Below are 26,748 nucleotides of genomic sequence, written 5' to 3' on the forward strand. Positions count from 1 at the left end.
AAAATCCCTCCCTTTTTACCTGAGGTAAAAAAGGAGGGAAATATTACCTCAAACTATTTTCCTATTTCCCCCAGCCACTCTCCCATGAGGAAAAGGGGGCTTATTACTGTTCCCCTTTTCCTTTCATTCTGTTACTCTGCTCTATGTATCACCATTTGGCAGCCATTTTTTGATACTCATATGATCATCATATGCTGTATTGTGTCGTTGTTATGAACCGTATAAAACAGAGGAAGCACGGAAATAAAAGCAGAGTATTTCTTTTTTTTTTTTTAAATATATACATTTTCATTCACTTTCAGTTCAATATAAACAAACCTATGTCAAATTACTTCATGTTTACATTGTGACCTCCCCCCCCCCCCATGTTTACATTGTGACCTCCCCCCCCCCCCATTTTCCCAAATTAAACTAAACCCTCCTCCCACTTTACCCCCCCCCCCCCCACACTTTTGATGTGCCTCCTCTCCTACTACTTAGTTTGCTTTAACTGGGTTCTTCAGTCGCCGATTATCCCTCTAATCTAACTATATTGCTATATATTTACTGGTCTTTTTGAACTCTGCCCATTTTCTCCATTTATTCAAAAAGTCTTCTGCTTGTCCCTCATCTCTACTGACCAAATACTCCATGTTGTATATATATACACGATTCTGTTAAACCAATCTCTAAGAGTAGGGCTCTCTAGAACCAACCATTTTTTTGGTATCACCCCCTTTGCAGCATTTATCCGGTTTGGAACAATCATATTTCTTTACTGCTTTTGAGGTTTATATATTTTATGAAATAAGCACCTCCATGGGTCATCTATAATGTTTATCACTGTGATTTCCCTAATAAACTGTTGCATAAAAGTTGAGTGTTGTACCCGACTTGATTGCAATTTAATCTGTCTGTGTATAGCACTCTCTGCGCGGTGTCTGAGAATGCTGAATTAGGGAAGAGTCCTTTCACACGAGCGGTGCCCCCGACGGACTCAGTTATGCTCAGCGGGGGATCGATCCGCTGATCTCCCTTGAGCAGGCGGATGACAGCTCCGGCTCCGCTTACTTTGCAGAGACGGAGCTGTCAGAACCCCACTCTCCTCTATGGGAGATCGCATGAGAACGGACCGCCTGTCCGTTTTCATCCCATCCCATCCTCCAGGCAATGAGGAGGGTTCTTTACTGTTAGGGCTACAAGATTGTGGAATTGTCTACCACAAGAGGTGGTTTCTGCGGGTAGTATGGTGGCTTTCAAAAGACTCTTAGGCTCCGTTCACAAGTCAGCGTATGATCGCGGGCAGAACCGCCGCGGTTCCGCCCGCGATCCGGAGATTTATTGCAAATCGCGGGACGCCTAGCGTTGCCCGTTGATTTGCAATAGCCCCCCAAACGCCGAGCGATGTTGCCGCGATTTACGCCCACCGAATCGCGGCAACATCGCGCAAACAAAATCGCGGGACGCAATACGCTCCAAAGAAGCTCTTGTACTTTTTTGGAGCGTATTGCGGCGGTTCTGCCCACGATCATACGCTGACATGTGAACGGAGCCTAAGACTTACATCTCAAGAATCAAGACATTAAGGGCTATGTTAGATTACAGCCACACACACCTACACAGGTTGAACTGGATGGACTATTGTCTTTATTCAACCTCACCTACTATGTAACTATGTATGTGTGTGTACTGTATGTATGTGCATCTATATATGTATGTGTGTGTACTGTATGTGTGTGTATCTATATATGTATGTGTGTGTACTGTATGTGTGTATGTATATGTGTGTGTGTGTGTGTGTGTGTATAAATGTACGTGTGTGTGTGTGCGCTTCAAGTTATTGCCCATTTGAGTTTATGGACTTTTAAGTACTTTTAAATGATTTTAAGCTAAAGTGTGCAGTAATTCAGTTATTATATTATAGTCGGTTTTCTCAATTTACTTTAAACACGTAAGGCCCCTTTTACACGGTCCGCATTCCGTTGCGGACCGTGCTCTGCTCAGCGGGGATCGATCCGCCGATCCCCGCTGAGCCGGCGGATGACAGCTCCGTCTCTGCACTGTGTGCGGATAGGGAGGTGTCAGAGCCCCGCTGCTCTCTATGGGGAATCGGATGAGAGCAGACCGCCTGTCAGCTCTCATCCGATCCCCAGGACGGATGGAAGATAGGGTTTCCATCCGTCCAGAGTTCATGGACAGGATCGGATCGGAGAGCAGCGAGTGTCAGCAGAGAGGTCTCCGCTGACACTCGCTGCTCCATAGGGCATAGGACACACACACACACACACACACACACACACACACACACACTAGGACACACACACATATACATACATACATACATACATACATATACAGCTGCAAGAAAAAGTATGTGAACCCTTTGGAATGATATGGATTTCTGCACAAATTGGTCATAAAAATTGATCTGATCATCATCTAAGTCACAACAATAGACAATCACAGTCTGCTTAAACTAATAACACACAAAGAATGAAATGTTGCCATGTTTTTATTGAACACACCATGTAAACATTCACAGTGCAGGTGGAAAAAAGTATGTGAACCCCTAGAGTAATAGATAGGGTTTCCATCCGTTTGGATTTCACAGACAGGATCGGATCAGAGAGCAGCGGGTGTCAGCGGGGATGTCTCCGCTGACACTTGCTGCTCTATAGGGCTGCGTGGAGCATCCGATCCGGTCCACCTGAAATACCCATCATACCCACATTACTTTGCCCGTGTGAAAGGGGCCTAAGAGGTGATATATTATTTAGATAAGATAAAATAATAGCAATAGAGGCCAACAATACCCTTGATGAGTTTGCTACACATTTGTGATTAACTTTTAGGTGATTTAGCTATGCTGTACATATGTTCTGCTACTATATTGCTGATACATTTTTTCTTTATACATAATTACTATGATATGCAAGGGACTTCTGTTGCATATATGTGTTACTTATAAACTTTTGATAAGTCAATTTTACGTCATTGATTGTAACAAGACCTGCTACACATATGCCCATCTTTCTATGTTTTCCCTACTGAATGTTCAACAAGTCCTATCTGCCGGCTATATAGATGTGTGTGGCTATGCTGTTGTAGAGGATATCAGGGTTGTTTGCTGGACATACAATAAGTACAACATTTTTTTGTAGCTAAAATTTAGATTTATACTAAACTTTTCAATGTAGGTCCCTGGTGCATGAAGCATTTTATAGAATTGCCTAACATGCGAATAAAAGAGAAAATTTGACAAAAAGGAGAAGCTCCACTTTTCTGCCTCCCCCCCCCCTCTGTTGCCACAATTGGCACATATTGGGGGGAAGGAGGGGGAGCAGGTACCTGGTTTTGACAGGTACCCAATCCCACTTATGGCTAAGTTCAACATGGCAAACTGAGCTGGAAGTTTGGCCCCCTCCTCCTTCCCCTGAAGCCGGCCTATTCACTAAGCACAGTGTGATTCACGCATTTGCAGTAAGGAAAAGGCTGTGACGCCACAAGGCGTCACTGCCGGTTTCCCTTAGTCAAGCTGGCAGTGGCAGCACCCGATAGCCGATTTAAAAATCTGCTCTGGGGAGGACACCACTGGATTTGTGGACAGGTAAGTGTCCTAATGTTAAAAGTCAGCAGCTACAAGTTAAAAAAAAAAAAAAAATATGTTCTGGCTTGGCACATAATTTATGTAATAAAAAGGTATTATTAATGATTTACTTTAAGGTTACTGTTAACATTCTTACCATTTTAAGAGTTAAGGCTGGGGTTATTAAAGGGGACGTTAAGGGATAATTTGAGATTGAGGTTAGGTTTTAGGTTTGGTTGGTGTATTCAGCAATTGGAGCAGCCTAAAAATATATGTAAAGTTAGAAATAAGGGAATGTGGAAGAATGCTTCTTGTTTGTCCTGGATAGGCATGCACCAAGAACCACAATTCCTGAGTCCATGGTCCTAAAAAACAAAGTATCATTAATTGATCAATCTTAAAGTTATATTAAACCCAACAGCAAACATTTTATATAATGCAGCTTACCAAATCTTAGTTGTGATTGCTGCCTTAATTTTTTTGGCATTCTTTCCTTTATTTGGTAATCCTACCAGTAAGTGTGCAGCTTAACAGAACAAGCTCTCCTGCAAATGTAGGAGTTAGCGTTACGAGACAAACCATTTACCACTGACCGGGTGCTTACAATGATCATCTTATTTTTTCATGTAAAACCTTTATACCAAAAAAAAAAGTTGCTGTAACTGACTAACTGCAGTGTGAACTTTAATTTGGCTTTCAGTATAAAACTGTCCCCCCTACACTGACAATGCTGCTCTCCAAATGTGCCCCCTGAGCTCATTCTTCCAGAGTGGGGGCACTCTAATACAAGGTGTGTGTTATTGGCCAGATCACCAGGTGAAAACTTCCTAAAAAAAAAAGAAAGCTAACTCAACCACCATATCTAGGGATTGGTAAGCTGCAATGTATTACATTTTTGGTTTTGTACCAGTTGAAGAAGATACTCCACTCCTAAATACAAACCTGTCTTCAGAAATTTTAAGTTAAATGCAGTGGCGCCACTAGGGGGGGGGGGGGGGGGAAGGGGGCCATGGCCCCCCCCAATATTACTCTGTGCCCCCCCCATGTGCCCCCCCAAATTAAGTGCAGTTTTTTTGTTTGTATTCTACATGGCAGAGAACGCACTGAATCATTAAATAGGGCTGAAGAAGGCTGGTGTCCTGCTGCTGTGCGAGACATCCCCCCCCCCCCCAAGGCTGTAATGTGAGAGTCCAGATTGAAAAAAACAGCCTGATTCGGGCAGAAGAATCACACTGTGTATACGAGGCTGCGAGTGTCTGTCTGTATGACACTCCCACAGCCCAGCCAGCACACTCCCCCCCCCCCTCCCCTCACAGACAGCAGAGGAGAACGGAATACAAACTCCTTGTGTGTCTGCCTGGACCGCCCACTCTCCTCCCGGCATGCAGATGTATCTGACAGGAGATGTGGGCGGGAAACATGAAAGATGGTGGTGTGTGAGAGAGCTAAGAGCTTTAACCCTGGGTGAGTACACAGCTGTGCAGTGTAGTGCGATTGCTGAACTGTCCCTATCTCCCTCCCTTGTCCCCCCCCCCCCCCATCTCCATCTCTTGTCTCTGTCCCTCCCCTTCTCTGTTCTTCCAAGAGCTTGACAAACTTCACTTCCATTAAGAACTTAGGCAGCCAATGCATGGATTTTGTAAATGTGAAAGAACACTCGCGCCAATTGGTATTATAAATGTGACAATGGGATTGCGCTGTGGACAACCCCCAAGAGTGAACAATGGAAAATAAGTGTAATACAAGGTATTACTCACAGCGCATGTCCTTGAGCAAAATAATAATAAATAATGATGTGCTAAATATGTGATACTGAGTATAAAAATGTATGGTGTGCTCTTGTGATAATAAAAGAACTTTTGGCTGCTTATAGCTCTAGTTACATGCACACTATAAAATACTAAACTCGTGCTTATTGTGACTTTGCAGTCATATGCCAAAATGCATAAAAAAAAGAAATTATCAAGTGAAATGTGATATGCAAAACTTAAACCATGTAATACAAAGAAATACTGGTGCTAAAAAATTACTGGTGCAGAAAAAATAAAAAAATAGTGAAAATAATTAAACTGTGATTGGTGTCCAATATACTGAAATATAGTGTCCAAATAGTCCAGAAAAATTAGTCCAAAAGAAATATTCCTAGTTTCAGTGATGGTGTTGGAAATACCAATCAGTGCAACAGTGGTGCCACCCTCCGTGCTCCTGTGCGATAAGGTAGGCAATTCAAACTCACCAGACGGTGTTGACCCAGTAGGTCTTACGACAAGTGGGTCAGTAGAGCTTTGTGTGGTAGGTATCGAGCGGGGTCCCTGCCATCCGTGTCCGGGTGATCCTGGATGCTCAGTTTCCAGAGAATTCTGCAGACAGGAAGAAGTGACGCAGCAAAGATAAAGAATCACACATGGCTCCCACCGGGTCCCAAACTTTGGGGATGGTTGATAAATTAAAGGAGGTACATCTAAGAATGCAGGCTTCTGTGGTAAAGATGTCCACATAGACCGTCCTCCTCACCACCGGCAGTCTGTAGTCGTGAACGGGAAGAATACACTGCAGTAGAGCGATCTGAAAGAGCAGCTTGAAGTGCACATTGAGCTCAGTGTGGAAGGGATGACCTCCTTTAGTTTATCAACCATCCCCAAAGTTTGGGACCCAGTGGGAGCCATGTGTGATTCTTTAGCTCTGCTGCGTCACTTCTTCCTGTCTGCAGAATTTTCTGGAAACTGAGCATCCAGGATCACCCGGACACGGACGGCTGGGACCCTGCTGTATACCTACCACACAAAGCTCTACTGACCCACTTGTCATAAGACATTGTGGGTCAACACCGTCTGGTGAGTTTGAATTGCCTACCTTATCGCACAGGAGCACGGAGGGTGACAACACTATTGCACTGATTGGTATTTCCAACCCAGTCACTGAAGCTAGGAATATTTCTTTTGGACTAATTTTTTTGGACTATTTGGACACTATATTTCAGTATATTGGACACCAATCACAGTTTAATTATTTTCACTATTTTTTTTTGCACCAGTAATTTTTTAGTACCAGTATTTCTTTGTATTATATGGTTTAAGTTTTGCATATTACATTTCACTTGATAATTTCTTTTTTTGATGCATTTTGGCATAGGACTGCAAAGTCACAATAAGCACGAGTTCAGTATTTTATAGGGTGCATGTAAATAGAGCTATAAGCAGCCAAAAGTTCTTTTATTATAATCACAAGAGCACACCATACATTTTTATACTCAGTATCACATATTTAGCACATCATTATTTATTATTATTTTACTCAAGGACATGCGCTGTGAGTAATACCTTGTATTACACTTTTTTTCCAATGCATGGATTTTGTTTCATTCAGGTGGGGTTCACACTGATGCAGTGTACTGCATTGCATGTAATTTGTCCAGGAATTGCACAAGATTCCTGTACAAATGACATGCAAATTCAGTGCGATGCAAATTGAACCATACATTGTGTATGGCTCAATTTGCATTGAATCCGCTCCAAAAAGGTGCAAGACCCTTTTTTTTTTTTTTTTGTCTGCACTGGAATTGGATCGCAAGGGTGTTCAGACCCATATGATCCAATTCCATCTCCACCGGCTTCCACAGTGCGTACTGCAAACCAATTTGTGGGTATCATTAACTTTGATCATTAATATTGACACCCGCAGTGGTTTGCAGAGTGCAGTGTGAACTGCCTGCGATTCTGATGCATTGCGGGAAAGGAATTGCAGCAGTTCCCTCACCGCATCAGTGTGAACCGGACCTCAACTATTGTGTTGACGAAAAAAATATTCAAATTCCCCCATCTACACATTCAAGGTGGATGGGGGAATCCTCCTGCTGAGCCCATGCCAGAACTACCAGGGTCGCACTTGCGACCAGGTCCTGGTGTTTAGCCTCCTGCCCCTGATATTGACAACGCCAATCTGGTGTTTTCTGTCTCCTTGGCAGCAGCTGCAGCATATTAGGACCCAGTACTGGTTACATTATGGGGCTGATGGGTGCATACAGGGAGGAGGAGGGGGGGGGGGCAGCACTACTGGTTGTAGATGGCTGAGCTCTCCACCAGTCACATAGCAGCTGTGACACTGCATAGCCTTTTCTGTTGACATGGTGATCTGGATGTGTTCTGGGCGATGCTCCTGATCAGATCTAAAAATAAATATGATGGTGGTTTTATTGATTAGAGCCCCCACCTTACTGGAATGGAGCCCACACAGTTGCTGAGCATATGGCTGATATATATGTATGTGATTGTACTTTTGATTCTATTAAATACTGTGTTTATGTCCACATATTCGATCCAATTGGGAGAATCGCCCAGATCGCATTCAAATGGCATGTCAACAGAGAAGGCTATGCAGTGTCATCGCTGCTAGGGACTGGCAGAGAGCACAGCTGTCTACAACCAGTAGTGCCAGCCCTCCCACACATTTGCCCATTAGCCCCATAATGTAACCAGCACTGGATCCTAATGCGCTGCCATGAAGACAGATGCTGTACTGGCCCTGTCAATAGCAGGGGCAGGACAGCAAGAGGAAATTGGGAACCCCCACAGTGGTGGAACACCAGGGCTTGGTTGCTGGTGACATATCTCTTGCTTTCCACCACCATGGGGGGGCCTAAGATGTCAGGAAGGAGGCCCACTGCAGAACATGTGAAAGAGCCCTGCTGTGGGAAAGTAATAAAGGGCCCCTGGATCAATGGAAAGCACACCACGCACACAGGGAAGGCCCCTGGGACCGATGGGTGGGGGTGGTCAGGGTGGCCCCCTATGGTTTCTTGCGCCGATGCCCATTGTCACAAATATTTCATGTTTTTGCCTTTTTGATGCCCATTGTCAGGGATTTGACAAAGTGTTCAGAATATTTAATGTTTATGCGTTTGATAGCCCTTCATAATGCAAATTTTTTGTCTATAGGTTATGTTAAAGAGACTCCCCAGCTTCCTTCTCGGAAGTATGCCTGGGGACTTTTTAGCATCTTGATAAAAGTCCCTAGTCAGATTGAAACATTGTCGTTCAATTGTATTGTATATTGCATGAACAAAACAAAGGTGAATTTGTAACAAGACCTCAGGAGTGCATTCTATTCTTGGGGGGAAAAAAAAAAATATATATATTATATTATATATATATATATATATATATATATATATATATATATATATATATATATATATATATATAGCATTTTATTGTCTGCCCCCCTACTTTTTTCCCTGTCCCCCCATGTGCCCCCCCAAAATATGAAAGCTGGAGACGCCACTGGTTAAATGTCCTGTGTGTCTGAAAACAATCCTTTCAAGTCTAGAACTGCCGTGTGTGTTTTTTAATCTCTGGGTTGATCTGCTGTAGAAATTATATGATTTGTATACTAATTTATTTTCATTCACATGATTTGTATACTAATTTATTTTCATTCACATTACAGGTATAGACTATTTGCTGAAATTCTAGACTATATTTGCTGAATTTCTATTGTAGAAGTCATAAAGCTGAGAAGGTCTTCATCAGCACATGATGAGTCTTGGGAAAGACAAGCCATATCAGTGCTCTCACTGTAAGAAAAGTTTTCTTTGTAGGGCACATCTTACAATTCACCAGCGGGTTCATACCGGAGAGAAACCATTTTCATGTTCGGAATGTGAAAAATGCTTTAGTGTTGTATCACATCTCAATAATCATCAGAGGATTCACACAGGAGAGAAGCCTTTTAGGTGTTCAGAATGTGACAAATGCTTCACAGAAAAGGGTCATCTTATTACACACCAAAGGATTCACACAGGAGTGAAGCCATTTCAATGTTCAGAATGTGAGAAATGCTTCTCACAGAAGGCACATCTTACACAACACCAGATAACTCATACAGGAGAGAAACCATTTAGATGTTTAGAATGTGGCAAGTACTTTTCACTGAAGAAACTTCTTGATCGACACCAGAAAAGCCACACAGGAGAGAAGCAGTTTAGATGCTCAGAATGCAACAAGTGTTTCATGCGAAAGGCACAGCTTATCCTGCACCAGATGACTCACACAGGAGAGAAGCCATTTAGATGTTCAGAATGTGATAAGTCCTTCACAGAAACAAGAAGTCTTACTCAACATCAGAGGATTCACACTGGAGAGAAGCCATATGCATGCCTGGAATGTGACAAGTGCTTCTCCCTTAAAATAAGTTTTGTTCAACATCAGAAAACTCACACAGAAGAGAAGCCATATAGATGTTCAGAATGTGACAAATGCTTCACACAAAAGACAAATCTTACTCGACACCAGAGGATTCACATTGGAGAGAAGCTGCTTACTGTATATGAAGTGTAATGTAATAGGTAGAATGTAATGTGACAATGCTTTCTTACTTAAGATGAGCCGACGATTTAGTCTGAACAGAATCCAGATTCTGGTAATCCTCCTGCCCACAGATCCCCACACCCACCAGCCAGGCTTTTGGAGGAAGAGGCCTTTGTCTTCAATATAATAGGCACCCCCTCCAAATTGTGGGCATGTGGTCTGGTATGGTTCGAGGGGGCAGGCTGTATGCTTAAAGGTTTGGTATAGATTTTTATGGGAACTCCATACTTATTTTTTGGTGATGTACTTCTTAAAATCCCTATCAGATTCAAAGGGTCTGATATGAAATTTAGTTTAAATTGCTGGCAAAAAAAAAAAAATGCTGGTAAATGAGCCAGCTGTTCCCGCTCTTTCTACAGCCCAGCACTCTGGAGGGACAGAGCAGAGAGCCAGTGACTGTCATTTCTCTCTGCTCAGAGTGGAGGGAAGAACTGAGTGATCAGTGCTGTTTGATCACTCAGAGCTGGTGGAGGACAGATGTAGCATCGGATCTAGGCTGTATCCATCTAGGGGAGTATCCTTTTTTTCTACAGACCTATACTTTTGTTTCAACTTCAGATACTGCAATTATAATGAGAAAAGAGCTATATTCATATTCTGAAACTTTTAATCTGAACCCTTTAAAAGTTTAATTGTTATAAATATTTGCAAATGATTAAATACAAGAGGTACAGAAACCATATGAGTGATGGTGTTTTACAGTTTATTATTCTTTTGTAATGCAATATGGGTACCTGAATATATTTTGGTTATACTTCAATAAAATATACATAATGTTTTTGCATAGGATGTTTCTGTTTAGTATTTTTTTTTTTTATTATAGCCAATACATCTTGGTATGGGAACAGAGTCCAGATTTAAAGTAAACCAAGCCATAGGGAGAACAAAAGCCCAAACCCTAATTATATGCCTAATTTTTTTACATATTGGGGTTTATTTTCTCTCTACAAGACCCATCATACCCACAATACCTTGCCCGATGGGAAACAGATTTATGCTCTACCCTAAAGGACAAACAAAAGGATAAAATTCTGGGACTTCGCATGTTTCATCGCTATCCTCTAGAGCTCAGAAGATGAACTATAAACTCCTTACACCCTGGCACCTCACCCCAGTTAAACATAATAGCATTTTTCCTTCTAACTCATCTCAATGTTGGAGAAACTATTGTGGCTGTGCCTCTTATGGTCACATCTGGTTGGACTGTCCAATAATTCGTCTGTTTTGGCATGATGTGATCCACCTGATCTTTGACATACAAGGCGTGACAATCCCCTGTGACCATTGGTTGATCCTGTTTCACCGTACAACCAAACCAATAGGCCGATATAAGAGATCTATGTTACCACACTTATTGAATGCTGCTAAAGCACTTATCCCTACCCTTTGGTAAATGTGTCCCTAGCAATGTGGATCAGTTCTTCCATTAGACATATTCATCTACTTTGCAAAGCCACTGGGCCATTTTGCTGTCCCTAAACACTCTAAAATATGGGCCTGCCGGTTCGAGTTTAAGTCCTCAATCTATTTAGATATTATATCAGGTACCTAACTCATGTATACCCATTGAATTCCTCTTAAGGCACTATCTCGCTGTTTATATATAGGACAATGTCGCCCTTATGATGCCATTGAGAGCTACAGGTAACCGGTCCAAAACCCCCCCCCCCCCCTCTACCTTCCCTCTTTATCTTACTTTCTTATTCACTTATTCCTCTGTTCCCTTTTTTTCCTTCTCTTTCTCTGTAAATGTAAAAAACCCTGTACTTGACTAATACTTGTTCGTTTACTCTGTTTTATGCCCCCAACAGGGGAATTACAATGTCTGACAAAAGTAACCCTTCACATTTTTGTAAATATTTTATTTTATCTTTTCATGTGACAACACTGAAGAAATGACACTTTGCTGAAATGTAAAGTAGTGAGTAGGGATGGACTTGATGTTCGAGTCAAACGCAAGTTCGACTCGAACATCAGCTGTTCGTGTGTTCACTGAACACACGAACAAATGGGGCACTTGGCACGAAGTTCGCCCGTTGCAACCGAAAAATAAAAAAAATAAAAAACATGATCCCGTCTCTTCACGCGCCTGTGACAGCTCTTTTATAGGAAAGAGGCGGGGACACCTGTCCTCTGAGGTTACGCGTGCCCCATAATGCACTGCGCTGGTGCAGTGAATACATTTCGGACAAGACGTCAGAATGGGTGGTGCCACCTGGTGATGTAACCGGGTGTCCCCGCCCCTTTCCTATAAAAGATCGGTCACAGCTCAAACTGCTCATTACGCCAGAGGCGTGTGAAGAGGCAGGAGCGTCTTTTTTTTCCTTTGTATTTTTCGGGTGTGGCGGGCGACGTGATTGACGATGGATTTACATTGGGGGACACCATTTTTTATTTTTTAATAAAAGGACTTGTCAAAAACTGTTTATTTTTTTGGTGAATGGGTAGGGGTACGATGTACCTGATATCCATTCACATGCGTGGGGGGGGGGGCGGGATCTGGAGGCCCCCTTGTTAAAGGGGGCTTCCAGATTCCGATAAGCCCCCCACCCGAAGACCCAGACAACCACAGCCCAGGGTTTTCCAGAAGAGGCTCTCGTCTCCATCAACACCCTCCCCATGTTGAGGGCAAGCGACCTGGAATTTTTTCATGTTCATGTCCCATAGACTTTAACCGGTTGCCGACCGCCGCAAGTACATATACTGCGGCGGTCAGCCCTGGCCAGGCAAATTGATGTACCGTCACTAGCCTGGGGGCCAATAGTGGGCGGGCACGCGTCGCTGGAGGCGCGCTCCCGCCTCGGCTCGTTCACGGACACCTCCGTGCGTGTGACCGGCGGACCCAATGTGAAGGGAGAAAGGCAGGCGGCTAGTGTAAACAAAGCCGCCTGTCATTCTCCCCTGTGTAAAAGCACTGATCTAACGGTCCTGCTATGTAGGAACGTTGATCTGTGCTGTTACACACACAGCCACATCCCTGCACAGTTAGAAGCACGCCCCTAGGGACACACTTAACCCCTACCTCTCCAATAAAGTTAACCCCTTCCCTGCCAGTGTCATTTTTACAGTAACAGTGCATATGTATAGCACTGATTACTGTAGTAATGTCACTGGTACCCCCAAAAGTGTCAAAAATGTCAGTCAAGGGTCCAATCTGTCCGCCGCAATGTCGCAGTCCCGGGGGGGGGGGGGGGGAATTTCATATAAAAAAATGTGAAAAACATTGTTATTTTTGCAAAATTGTCGCTTTTTTTTTTTATTGTAGCTCATGATCAAAAAAAAAAAAAAAAAAATCGCACAGGTGATCAAATACCGCCAAAAGAAAGCTCTATTTGTGGGAAAAAAGGACGTCAAATTAGTTTAGGTACAGCGTCGCACGACCGCGCAATTGTCCGTTAAAGTCACGCAGCGCCGAATCGCAAAATACCCCCTGGTCAGGAAGGGGGTAAAATCTTCCGGGGCTTAAGTGGTTAATAGAGTTCGCATGTTCGCTAGAACTTTTTCCCTGGTCAAGATTTTCTGGTGCGAACCAAACAGGAGGTTGTTCGGCCCATCACTAGTAGTGAGTGTACAACTTGTATAACAGTGTAAATTTGCTGTCCCCTCAAAATAACTCAACACAGCCATTAGTGTCCAAACCACTTGCAACAAAAGTGAGTACACCCCCAAGTTAAAATGTTTAAATTGGGACCAAAGTGTCAATATTGTGTGGCCACCACTTTCTTCCATTACTGCCTTAATCCTCTTGGGAATGGAGTTCACCAGAGCTTTACAGGTTGCCACTGGAGTCCTCTTCTACTCCTCTATGATGACATCACGGAACTGGTGGATGTTAGAGACCTTGCACTCCTCCACCTTCCCTTTGAGGATGCCCCACAGATGCTCAATAGGGTTTAGGTCTGGAGACATACTTGGCCAGTCCATCACCTTTACCCTCTTCTTTATCAAGGCAGTGGTGGTCTTGGAGGTGTGTTTGGGCTCATTATCATGTTGGAATACTCAGTCTCCGAAGATAGGGGATCATGCTCTGCTTCAGTATATCACAGTACACATTGGCATTCATGGTTCCCTCAATAAACTGTAGCTCCCCAGTGCCAGCAGCACTCATGCAGCCCCAGACCATGATACGCCAACCACCATGCTTGACTGTAGGGAAGACACACTTGTCTTTGTACTCCTCACCTGGTTGCCACCACAGACACTTGACAGCATCTGAACTAAATACGTTTATCTTTGTCTCATCAGATCACAGTACATGGTTCCTTTAATCCAGGTCTTTAAGTCTGCTTGTCTTAAGCATCATCTTTAGAAGAGGCTTCCTTCTGGGACGACAGCCATGCAGCCCAATTTGATATAGTGTGCGGCGTATGGCCTGAGCACTGACAGGCTGACCCCCCACCACTTCAATCTCTGCAGCAATGCTGGCAGCACTCATAAGTTTATTTCCCAAAGACAACCTCTGGATATGACACTGAGCATGTGCTCTCAACTTCTTTGGTCGACCATGGCGAGGCCTGTTCTGAGTGGAACCTGTCCTGTTAAACTGCTGTATGGTCTTGGCCCCCGTGACTTGCCACAAAGACACATCAAAGTAACTTGACACAAAGGATTGCTATAGTTTCCTGCAGGGCTGGCCCAAGACATTGTGCTACATGGGTCCATGTCCAAGAATAAAATGCTGCCCACCCAACAAAAGACCCCCCATATCCATTCATTTATATAAAATTTAGAATATATTATAGATACTGTTATCTTCTTTTATAACTCGCCAGGGGAACGGCCCATCAAAAACCCATGTCTGTCCTCAGTCCTCCTGTCACTCCAGTGTCTGTCCCAGCCACTGCCCTTGAAGATCCAGTCTGCCCTGCATGAGATGGAATGCACTGATGTCTGACGTCATTGCGCACACCCCGATCACGTGAGGGACGTTCCTCGGAGGAGACACTCTGCCTCCTCATACTCATCAGTTTGCACTATGCGCAACAGTATGAGGCGGGGAAATGCCGGCTGTAACGCACCACAAACTGATGAGACACAAAACTGCTGGGAAAAAAAAAAAATTTTGGGAGTCAATTTCCTGACCCTCTCCAAGTTCTGCCTGGGTCCAATGGACCCAGTGGGATCCATGGTAGGGTTCAAATAAGTATTCCAGATTTATTTGATATGGCTTTGTTTTGTCACGTGCATGCTTAGGCGAAATATATTTGCTGCTTTTTCTCTAAATTTGACTCATTTGTAATTGTTCTCTGTCTGCATAAGCTTTGCCATCATCCTTTACCTGGAATGAACAAATGGATGGCCACACATACTAAACCCATTTTAAATATTTTCAAAATGTTAACAAATCCTCAGTTACTAAAATTAAATGCAGCATGTAAATCACAAAATATTCCAGACCAGGATGCCCAGATTAAGAGTAAAAAGACAAAATTCAGCTTTTGTTTTCAAATTCAGCTGCTCTATGTAACCCATGTACATACATTTGGAGGAGATATAATATTATGTACAGTAACAGAGGTAAGCATTAGTCAGGAGTATACGTAGTGCTAGGTGCATCCAGTAGTCAACATGTACTTGAATACATTTGTAATCTTAATTTGCCAATAAAAAACAAATACCACTAAACCTGTTGCATTGTATAAATCATAAAGCCAAATATTGTACCTCACAAACAACAACTGAAAGATGGCATATGCACATATTAGGAATAGAGATGGGCCGAACAACCCCGTTTGGTTCACAGCTGAACCTTCGCACATTGAAAATGTTTGGAACCGAATATCAAACCCCATTGGAGTCTATAGAAACTGAACTGGAAAAATCAAATGTGCCAATTTTAAAGGTTTATATGCAAGTAATTTGGCATACAACGGTTATGGGGGTTCAGGTACTGCCCTGAGGAACATGTATCAATGAAAAAACATTTTGTAAAAAAAAAAAAAACATTTTTTAACTGAGCAGTGACTTACTGATGCTTAAAAGTGAAACCATCAAATTGCAAAACAATAAAAAGAGAACAATTAATTTAAATATAGTGCCTGGGGAGTCCCCTTAGTCTGCCTGTTGTGTGGCACATCTGTACCGTGTATAGAGCCTGCTGCAGCAATAATAACATTTATAAAGCCAAAAAATTACTATTTTATAAACAATGGCTTGAGGAGCTATATGAGGAGGCCACAATTTAGTGCACTCCGAACAAGATTGGAGATTGGAGATTTTTGGGATAAATTCTGGTGTCTCTTTTGCAGACTTTGAACAGAAGTAACAGGAGCGGAAACATTGGTCTTTGGGTGTTAGTGATGCCTTCACACCATAACCCTATAGAGGTACTCTTTATGAAAGAAATAATTGGCTGTCAATAATTGCAATGATGTGTAGCTGTCAAACTTGTCCTTGGGTGTTAATTGTGCCCATGAAACATACACCAAAAACATTTCTTCCAGCTTAAATCAACACCCACAAAGCTAGGCAGCCTAGACACAGTCTCTCTGCTTATATCTCTTTCAGAGTTTCGAGATCCAGAAAGCACTTAATCAGCAACATCAGGATCATGGGCTTGATAGCTGCTGCTAATCCAGGACTAATTAAAATTTGAAAAAAAAAAATAAAAAAATCAGGCGGTTTATGGAGTCTGTGGACAAATGCGTTTTCCTATCGGTCACAAAACCTCCAGCAGCACTGAATGTCCACTCGGAAAGCACACTGGATACAGGGCAGCCCAGCAGCTTTATTGCATACCGGGCTAATTCTGGGCAAGGAGGGTTTGGAGCTGAGAAATCCTGCATCATCAACACTAGCTTTATTGAGACTTGGCGGCACAACAAGCTGCAGTAATGAGCCCTGTCCTGCATCCTTCCGAGTTGCAAGCAGAGTTACCCAGTGTGCTGTAAATGAAATATGTGGTCCAGCAAGCATTGTCAGGGAGGATATGTCAGCAGTAATGCGGATCGTGCAGCTGCCTGCATTGCCCAACGATGCCACAACATTGCCTTCCACATGATAATAGAGAGATGGAATGGCCTTACATGAAAAGAAATAGCAACTGGAAACCTGCCATTGTGGTACAGCACATTCTGAAAAATCACAGTGGGGGCAGAATTCACCAGACATTAAGGCAGGAGTTGTAAAGCCATCAACTTTGACAAGCTTGAATTTAGATGCTGGGCATGTGGGTGGCAATCACTATTTTATTTTTTCGCTGCAGCAGATGGGGCAGAGAAATTTGCCTGCTATAAAGTCTACAGCCAGTGGTGTGCTACTGGCAGATGTGCTGCAATGACCCGAGACACCCAGTGCTATACAATCATCCCCATCATTGGAGGCTGCTAAGAGGTCATGGGGTATAGCTGGTGTAGACCGGAAAGGTGAGGAGTAGAACTACGTCCCTTGTGTGGCTTTCAGGTGCTCTTGCTGACGGGCTGGGTGGTGGGAGGTTAAATGCCTTGCCAAGCATGTGGTACTGAAATGGCTGGTGTTCTTTGCCATGCTTGATGTGCTTGAGGCAAAGTTTGCAAATTGCAACAGTGTGATCGGCTGCACATGTGCTAAAAAAGGCCCAAACAGCTGAGCTGTGGGAAGTGGGCCGGTAGATAACAGCGCCACAATCTAGTGGAATAGGGTGGCTGCTCTCTACTCTTTCATAATGGCTGCCTCGCTGGGGTTGTTCCTCACCCTCACTTTTTTCCTCTGCTCTTTTCGACACCCAAGTTGCTTCAGTGACATCATCATCCTCTCTATCCTCATCATCACTGGAGACTTGGCTATACGCTGAGGCTGGGGGGGGGGGGGACATGACTGCTAATTTGTTGTTTACTAGTGCTCTCCCCTCTCTGTAGGCTCATGTTCCTACCTTCCTCAACCTCAGAACCAAGATCTGAATCAACTAATGGCTGTGCATCGTCAAGGAGCAAGTGGCTGACACTGTGTTCAAATAACTCAGCTGACTCCTCTATGCCTGATCCTGGGCCTATGGCAGGAGACCGTGGACAAGGAGGCAGAACAAGCCACACTGGCAGCTGCAGTGAACTGCACACTAGTCTTTGCTTGGGTGACAGAAGATGAGGAGGTTTAGGATGGCTTAGTAAGCCAGTCCACCACCTCCTCTGCATGCTGTGGCTGGATAGCAAGGGCAACATCACTAAACAGGAAATAATGCCCTGCCTGGGGACTGATCACGTCCACCTTTGCCTGTGGACACATACGCTACTAGCCCCCTCACAGTGCCATGGGAACATCTGCCTCTTCTTGTTGGCCTCCCAGACATGTTGGGGGGGGGGGGCACTTATTAACAAAATGTAATAAAGATGTGTAAATGTTTACATGGATGCACTTTAATCAATGGAAAGTGGTGTTTAGTGCACTTTAACTTGACTACTCACTGCACAGACACACTCCACTGACACTACAGTATACTGCAGTAAAACTGCACCGACAAACTGCAATATTACTGTTGTAAACGTGCACTGACGCACTAAAATATACTGCACTGAAATATACTGCATTGAATGTGCATTAACGCACTGGAATATACTGCGTTAAATGTGGAGTAACACACCAAAATATACAGGGTTAAATGTGCACTAACGCACTGAATTATTCTGCGTTAAACATGCAATAACGCACTGAAATGTACATCAGTAAAAGTGCAGTAACACACTGAAATATGCAGGGTTAAACGTGCATAACTATACTGCATTAAACTTTCACTAGCGCACTGAAAAATACTGCATTAAATGCGCAGTAACGCACTGAAATATAGCTTGTTAAATGTGCAGTAACGGGCTGAAATATGGTGCAGGAAACCTACCCTGACAAAGAAAAACTGACACTAAAGGAAAAATGAATGGTCAAACCATATACAGCAGTAAACGTGCAGTAAAACACTGAAATATGCAGGAGTAAACAAACATGCAATAACGCACTGAACCCCTGACAAAGAAAAACTGACACTAAAGTAGAAATGAATGGTCAAACTACACTCACACTGCACTATCACTAGATTCACACTAAACTGATATTCTACACTTACAATTGAGTCACTATAGTCCACTATAGCACACTAACTCGCTAGTAGCACTGAACAGAGCCCTGTTTTATCCCTCACCATGCCAATATCACACTGCAAATGGCCACTATGTGGGGAATATTTTTATAGTGTGGGGCGGGACTAAGAGCAATGAGGCATGATTGGATAAAGTCATCATTACTTTCTCCAATCATGGCTCTGACAGAGCTCTGTGCCCTGGTTGAGGAAAGCTTTTATTGCTTCAGCCAATCAGGGCTTCCAATACATTGTGCGGTGATGCAATACCATGTGGTTGTGTGGCATGCCTTACAAGTGATCATACACCCCGATAATTCGGATGTTCATCAAATGGGCGAACAGTCAATGTTTGGCCCAAACTCATACCCAGGCTGAACTGTTCACCCAACTCTAATTAAGAAGCATAGTTTGCCAAAAATGTATACTTTATTCACAGGTAGAAAAACACCAGAATTTGGTTATTAGCCCCAAATACCAGTTTGCCACCAACAATAACTCATTGCAGTATAGTGTAGCAAAAACAGGTTGGGTAATGTAACAGCTCAGAAAGCTGAATGGACTGCCATACCACAAAGCACGGCAATGTGCAGCATAACCCGCTTTAATGCACCACAAAGATGCAATTGAGCCCTTAAAGGCAGCAAGTGCTGGTATAATGTACATAAATGCAGACTAAGATATCACCCTTTATAAAAAAAAAAAAAAAAAAAAAAAGAGAAGAAAGAAGGCATCAAGACTATCAAGAGATGTCATATCTTTACAATCGTGTGCATTGAAGGGATTTTCCAATCCTAGAATGAACATGTTAAAAACAGGACCATTGAAATATAAAGATTTGGGGAAATATAGATATACAATATTAAGGGCATAAAATAGAGCAGCACACTAATAATAAATAGCTTAGGGTAAAATTTTATGTAATATGTGGATACCATCCATTAAGTAGCCCAGTAACTACTACTATGTCACCTTTTGGAACATTTAACCGGCTGTGTAAGAGAACAAGGATCCTGAATATGGGATGTCAGTAATATAGAAAGTAAAAAAATAAAAATTGATAGGAGTCATCTTTAAATTAAATAATAATAATAATATTAATTTAAAAGTTGCACAATTATTCTTTTAATTTTTATGGAACATAGAGTATTTTACTGATTACAAAGTACCATATATGTCAGTCTCTGCCATCCTGGAGTGTATCATTTAAAGACACAACTGAGAATAATTTCAGAATTTTCTGTTGAAAGTTGATAGAAGTGAAAAAGTCAAGCATCTAATGTCAAACAAAAGCCGAATTTGGCCCGCCCGGCTATTTCATGTGGCCCTTGCACCTCTCATGCACCTGTGGTACCCCCCTCATCTCTGCCCCCAACTTGTCTCAGCGGTTGGCAGCAGAGAGGACAAAACTCCTCCTACAGATCCTGCGCCTCACTGTGCAGCCAAAGCTCCCCCTTCCTGATCTCAGCATTCAGCAGACGCTGGCAGCTGACTCCAGCCCTCCTCTGGTCCTCCACCAGACCCTGCACTTTCTTCTTCCCAGCTCTGCCCCCAGCTTCCGCCTGGCAGCAGTATGAGGCAAGAGGGTGCACTGATGTAAAGGAGGGTGGGGGGGACTCTTGACTTCTTATGGTGGGTGGGGCTCTTGACGTCTGATGTAAGGGGGGTGGGGTGCTCAGGACATCTAGTCCTACAGATATAACCGGCCCTTTGAGGGCAACCGTAATGCTGATGCGGCCCAAAATGAAATTGAGTTCAACACCCCTGATCTAGTGGAAACAGCACAAATAATGTATAAGAACAATAAAACTCCATGCAAATATTGTGACCGATTTGCTAAAGCAGTTGAGAATCTTAACACAATCTTACCCCAAATGAAGTACTGGAGGACGAAACATACATCGGCTCATAGTGGGCTTTCTTCTCAAAACTTCGCCAATTTTTGAGACACATGTGATCTTATCCAATGCTTTTTATTCATGCGGAAAATGTAAGTTGTTTACTTTTTAATAAAAGCCAAATTTTTGGACGTTATGGGTCCATTCACACTAGCGCGACTTGTCAGGCGACCAAGTCGCCTGACAAGTTGCGGTCGGTCGCCTGCCATTGATTAGCACAGGACCCGTTCTATTAGGAGTGACACAAGTCGTTCCGACTTAGAAAAAAGGTCCTGTACTACTTTGGGGCTACCTGGAGGCGACTTGCATTGACTTCAATTATATGCAGTCCGTGCAAGTCGCGCCGAGGTCGTGGTGCACGCTGTGCACCGCGACTTCACAGGTCACCCCAGCAAGTCGTGTCGCCCCTGTCTGAATGGGCTCTATTACATTATGTGAAACTTCTTTATTTCTTTGAGCACCTGAGCTATCGTTAGAGGGACCATACATCAAGGACTGCTTCAGCAAGTCTCTATACCATTGGTCCCATTTTTTCTGGTAAGCGCTCCCAAGGTTTTCATTTTGGCGATTGGCGCACTGGTGGTGTTATTCCCCTTCTTCCCATTTTTGGATCACAGTATTTTCATTTCTATATGGATTTTATTATTTGGATTTGGACACTTTAATTTATTCATTAAGTGATTTCTTTTGCACTGTTGCACACTTTTTCACCTAATGGTGAAAGTATTATTGGACTAATATTGAAAGACTTTTTTCTGCACAATTTTTTGCACTATGCGCTTTTGCCATTTTTTCACATGAATGTATACATGTTATTTATAACTCGTGGTTTTATGATGTGCTATAACACATATTGAATCTTTTCTTAGCCAACTTTAGCGAGGCATTTTTTTGTATACATTTCCTAAAAAGGAACAGTTTATTTTAAACGTAGAGAGGGGTAAAAAAAAAAAAAACAGAGGTAACCACTTCTGAACCGGAATGATCAGGCCATTTTTTGCGATTCAGCACTGCGTTACTTTAACGGAAAATTGTGCGGTCATGCAAAACTGTATCCAAGTAAAATGTATGTCCTTTTATCCCCACAAATAGAGCTTTCTTTTGGTGGTATTTGATCACCTCTGCAATTTTTCTTTTTGTGCGATATAAACAAAAAATTGACAATTTTGAAAAAAAAAAACCCGAAAAACTGTCCAATAGACTTCCCGGTAACAGTGTTTCTACGAACCTTCCAGGACAGCAAACACGTGAGATGAGAGGCTCCACCCTACAGGAAACACAATCAGTTCACAGCTGTTAAAAGGCCCCACCCTTCCCCTTGTCCCTCAGTTGTAAAAAAGTACCTTAGTTCTCCAATCGATTCACAAGGGATGTACAATCACTTGTACTTACCACCTATTGTTTACATTCTTTCCTCACCCCTTTAACAGGGTGGGAAGTAGGCCTGCTGTCCTGGAAGGTTCGCATTAACACCATTACTGGTAAGTCTAACGGTTTTCTCCTCTCACTTTCCAGGACAGCAACACATGGGGGACAAGGGGAAGGGTGGGGCCTTTTACAGCTGTGAACTGATTGTGTTTCCTGTAGGCTGGAGCCTCTCATCTAACGTGTTTGCCGTCCTGGAAGGTGAGAGGAGAAAATAATATTTTTCACATTCTGCTATAGAACATTCCAAAAAAAATAAATGTAAAATCGATTTTTTTTTCATCATTTTAGGGCAATTTGTATTCTGCTACATATTTTTGGTTAAAAAAATAAATAAATAAATAAAAATAGCAATAAGCGTATTTTAGAAATGGAGTAAAGGGGAGAGGTAAATGGCGCTGCCCAATGTAAACACAAGAAAAAACCCAATAGAGGGTGCACCTCTATACCGTGTCAGTACAATCAATATATAAAAAAAAAATGCAAATAAAGTGACCAAGTGCCATGGAAGACTCCTGATGACGTCAATTAGACAAAACGCGTAGAGCGTCACTTCCTGTCCCCGTTGAACGCACTTCTGGCCGATTGGAACGCATCGCGTTTCCGGAAAAGTTTCGCTGTATCTACTGCACTGTTAGTGCATTGATTTACTGCCTGTGATTCATCTAGGTGAGTACATTACCAATAAACTTTTATACATTATTTAACGGTACTACACTATACAAGCCCTTTCTTCCTCATATATAGGGATGATCGAACTTTTGAAAAGTTCAGTTCGACCAGAACACCCGAACTTCACGAAAGTTCGGTTCGGATTTCAGAACCCCATTGAAATCAATGGGACCCGAACTTCTGTAATCAAAAAACACCATTTTTAAGCCCTAAAACCCAATAAATGCCCCTAAAAAGTGCCTAGGGTTCTGGGTCATGCCCCAGGGACTATTAATCACACAAAAAAAAGTTCTTAAAAATTGTCGTTTTTGATAGATAGCCAATTATTGAAAAAATTAAAAAAAAAAAAAAAAGAGAGATTTCTTTGGATTTAGTGTCTGGGGGGTCTAAAAGGTGTACCTGTGAAGTTTCAGCTCTGTAGCATGTCCAGAACCAGAATTACAGCATACCAAACCTTCAAAAATGACTTTTTTGCTTAACCGCACCTTTCTTTTGCTCCTAATCAACGGCTCAGCCAATGTGTATGATGGGGACATAATGCAGTGCACTGGGAACAAGATTAGAGGTTTTTTTGGAAAAAGGTGCTGTCTCTTTAAATGTGCATATAATTAACGGGTGTATTTCCACAATGGGGCTTTTATTACCAAATGTTTCAAGAAGTCCAAAGATGTATGTAATTGCACTTTATTTCATGTAAAATGGTGTTTGGTGCACTTTAACTTGAAATCTCACAAGAAACAGACATATATGCACGGATACATTGAGGGTTAGGGGTAGGGGCCACAATGTAGTGCAGAGTGAACAAGATTAGAGATGTTTTGGATGAATACTGTTGTCTCTTGACTTTGAATAGAAGTAAAGGATGCTTAAAAATTGGGCATTTGGTGGTGCGGACGATGCCTTGACACCATATCCCTATGAAAGTGCTGGTAATGAAAGCAATAATTGCCTTTGTAAGGAAAAAAATTACAATGATATGCATCTGTGTGACAGGTGCGCAAAAATTGTTGTTTGGGTGTTGGCGGAGCCATACCACTGTAAGCCCAAAGAGCTGGTGTTGAAGAAGGCGTAAAAATTATGAAGGTGTGCACCTGTGGAACAGGTGCGCAAACATGGTAGTTTTGGTGTTGGCGGAGCCTCCCCACCATAACCCCAAAGAGCTGGCTTTGAAGGAGGCCCAAAAATTGTAAAGGTGTGCACCTGTGGAACAGGTTCGCAAACATGGTAGTTTTTGTTTAGCATAGCCTCCCCACCTTAACCCCAAAGAGCTGGTGTTGAAGGAGGCCCAAAAATTGTAAAGGTGTGCACCTGTGGAACAGGTGCGCAAACATTGTAGTTTTTGTTTTAGCATAGCCTCCCCACCTTAACCCCAAAGAGCTGGTGTTGAAGGAGGCCCAAAAATTGTAAAGGTGTGCACCTGTGGAACAGGTGCGCAAACATTGTCGTTTTTGTTTTAGCATAGCCTCCCCACCTTAACCCCAAAGAGCTGGTGTTGAAGGAGGCCCAAAAATTGTAAAGGTGTGCACCTGTGGAACAGGTGCGCAAACATTGTCGTTTTTGTTTTAGTATAGCCTCCCCACCTTAACCCCAAAGAGCTGGTGTTGAAGGAGGCCCAAAAATTGTAAAGGTGTGCACCTGTGGAACAGGTGCGCAAACATTGTCGTTTTTGTTTTAGCATAGCCTCCCCACCTTAACCCCAAAGAGCTGGTGTTGAAGGAGGCCCAAAAATTGTAAAGGTGTGCACCTGTGGAACAGGTGCGCAAACATTGTCGTTTTTGTTTTAGCATAGCCTCCCCACCTTAACCCCAAAGAGCTGGTGTTGAAGGAGGCCCAAAAATTGTAAAGGTGTGCACCTGTGGAACAGGTGCGCAAACATTGTCGTTTTTGTTTTAGTATAGCCTCCCCACCTTAACCCCAAAGAGCTGGTGTTGAAGGAGGCCCAAAAATTGTAAAGGTGTGCACCTGTGGAACAGGTGCGCAAACATTGTCGTTTTTGTTTTAGCATAGCCTCCCCACCTTAACCCCAAAGAGCTGGTGTTGAAGGAGGCCCAAAAATTGTAAAGGTGTGCACCTGTGGAACAGGTGCGCAAACATTGTCGTTTTTGTTTTAGCATAGCCTCCCCACCTTAACCCCAAAGAGCTGGTGTTGAAGGAGGCCCAAAAATTGTAAAGGTGTGCACCTGTGGAACAGGTGCGCAAACATTGTCGTTTTTGTCATAACCAAAATGAGGTTCTGTGAACGTAAAGAGAATGAGAGGAGGGTTTGAGGGTGGCACCATGGTCCAGGCTTAAACTGAGGCTCAACTGCCACATCACAACGATAGCCTAGTCTACAAGGTCTGCATCAGGTGCATCAAAGCTTGATATCCACGACTGATTCATCTTAATGAATGTCAAACGGTCGACTGAGTCGGTGGAGAGTCTAGTTCGATGGTCTGTGACGAATCCTCCTGCTGCGCTGAATGCCCGTTCCGATAGGACACTGGAAGCAGGGCAGGCCAACAACTCCATGGCATACTGGGCCAGTTCTGGCCAGTGGTCTAATCTTAAGACCCAGTATGCCAGTGGATCGGATTCGTCACATGAAAAGCCCTCTGTGTCACTTTGTGCCCTCACGTAATCGTCCACCATGTGATGCAGACGGTGTCGATGCGATGTGGCAGCTGAGAGGCCTGGGCGGTGAGGACTAAAAAAAGACCGAAAGGCATCCGTCAACCGCACGCCTTCTCCAACGCTCCTCTCGTGACCACCAGTAGAATCCATGGTAGGTTGTCCCCGCCCCTGCACCCTACGGGAGTCGGGGAACATGTTCACCAGATTCCTCTTGAGACTGTCCTCAAGGGATTTGATCCTGTGGACTCTATGGGTGGATGGGAAAAGCTCCGAGACTTTACACTTGTACCGGGGGTCAAGTAGGGTGGCCAACCAATAGTGGTTAGTCTCTTTAATGGCCTTGATTCTGGGGTCCTTTCGCAGGCTCTGGAGCATGATGTTTCCCATGCGTCGCAAATTAGCGAAGGCCTGAGAAGCTGACTCCTCGGGGTCACTCATAACGACATTATCTTCAACGGGCTCCTCCTCCTCCCAGCCACGTACTACTCCAAAGTGTCCCGAGGGAGTCAAACTAGGCCTTGCAGATTGCCGCATGTCTTCCTCCTCCTCCTCCTCAAACCCTGCAAAAGTTCCCGCAGAATCGTCCTCCTCCTCCTCTTCCACCCCTGGATCCTGCTCGGGCCTCTGGGAGCTAGGCATAATGGGGGTCAGGATTCTCAGGATAAAGGGGGCCTTGAGAGGCAAGGAAGTCCTCCTCTTCCTCCTGCTGCTCTGCCTCCAGTGCCCTGTCCATAATGCCACGCAGAGTGTGCTCCAACAAAAACAGTACCGGTAGGGTGTCACTGATGCATGCGCTGTCCCGGCTGACCATCCTTGTGGCCTCCTCAAATGGCGAGAGGACAGCGCATGCATCCTTAATCAAAAGCCACTGCCGTGGTGAAAAGAAGCCCAGGCGCGCAGAGCCAGTGCTGGTGCCGTACTCGCATAGGTATTCATTGAGGGCCCTCTGCTGCGTGTACAGGCGCTGCAGCATAGCCAAGGTGGAGTTCCAGCGGGTGGGCATGTCACAGATGAGGCGGTGTACCGGCAGGTGAAACTCGCGCTGCACTTCGGCCAAACGTGCAGTGGCACTGTACGACCGCCTGAAGTGACTGCACACCCTTCTTGCCATCCTTAGCACATCCTGCATTCCCGGGTACGAGTTCAAAAACCGCTGTACCACGAGATTCA

General features: G+C 43.6%; 2 protein-coding genes across 2 annotated transcripts in view; one reads left to right on the forward strand and one right to left on the reverse strand.

Moving 5' to 3' along the window:
- LOC309553579 (uncharacterized protein) overlaps positions 1-26,748 on the reverse strand; it is a 241,585-nt gene that overhangs the window by 85,986 nt on the left and 128,851 nt on the right. The gene's annotated exons all lie outside the window — the stretch shown is intronic.
- Positions 9,100-9,900, forward strand: LOC309552825 (uncharacterized protein; the record flags this gene model as incomplete). The annotated part of the gene is made up of 1 exon (XM_082253735.1): positions 9,100-9,900. One exon carries the CDS (start codon positions 9,100-9,102, stop codon positions 9,898-9,900), a length of 801 nt encoding a protein of 266 aa, XP_082109861.1.

This window comes from Pelophylax lessonae (genome assembly GCF_965119305.1).
Source record: "Pelophylax lessonae genome assembly, chromosome: 4".
In the NCBI taxonomy this organism is placed as follows: Eukaryota; Metazoa; Chordata; class Amphibia; order Anura; family Ranidae; genus Pelophylax; species Pelophylax lessonae.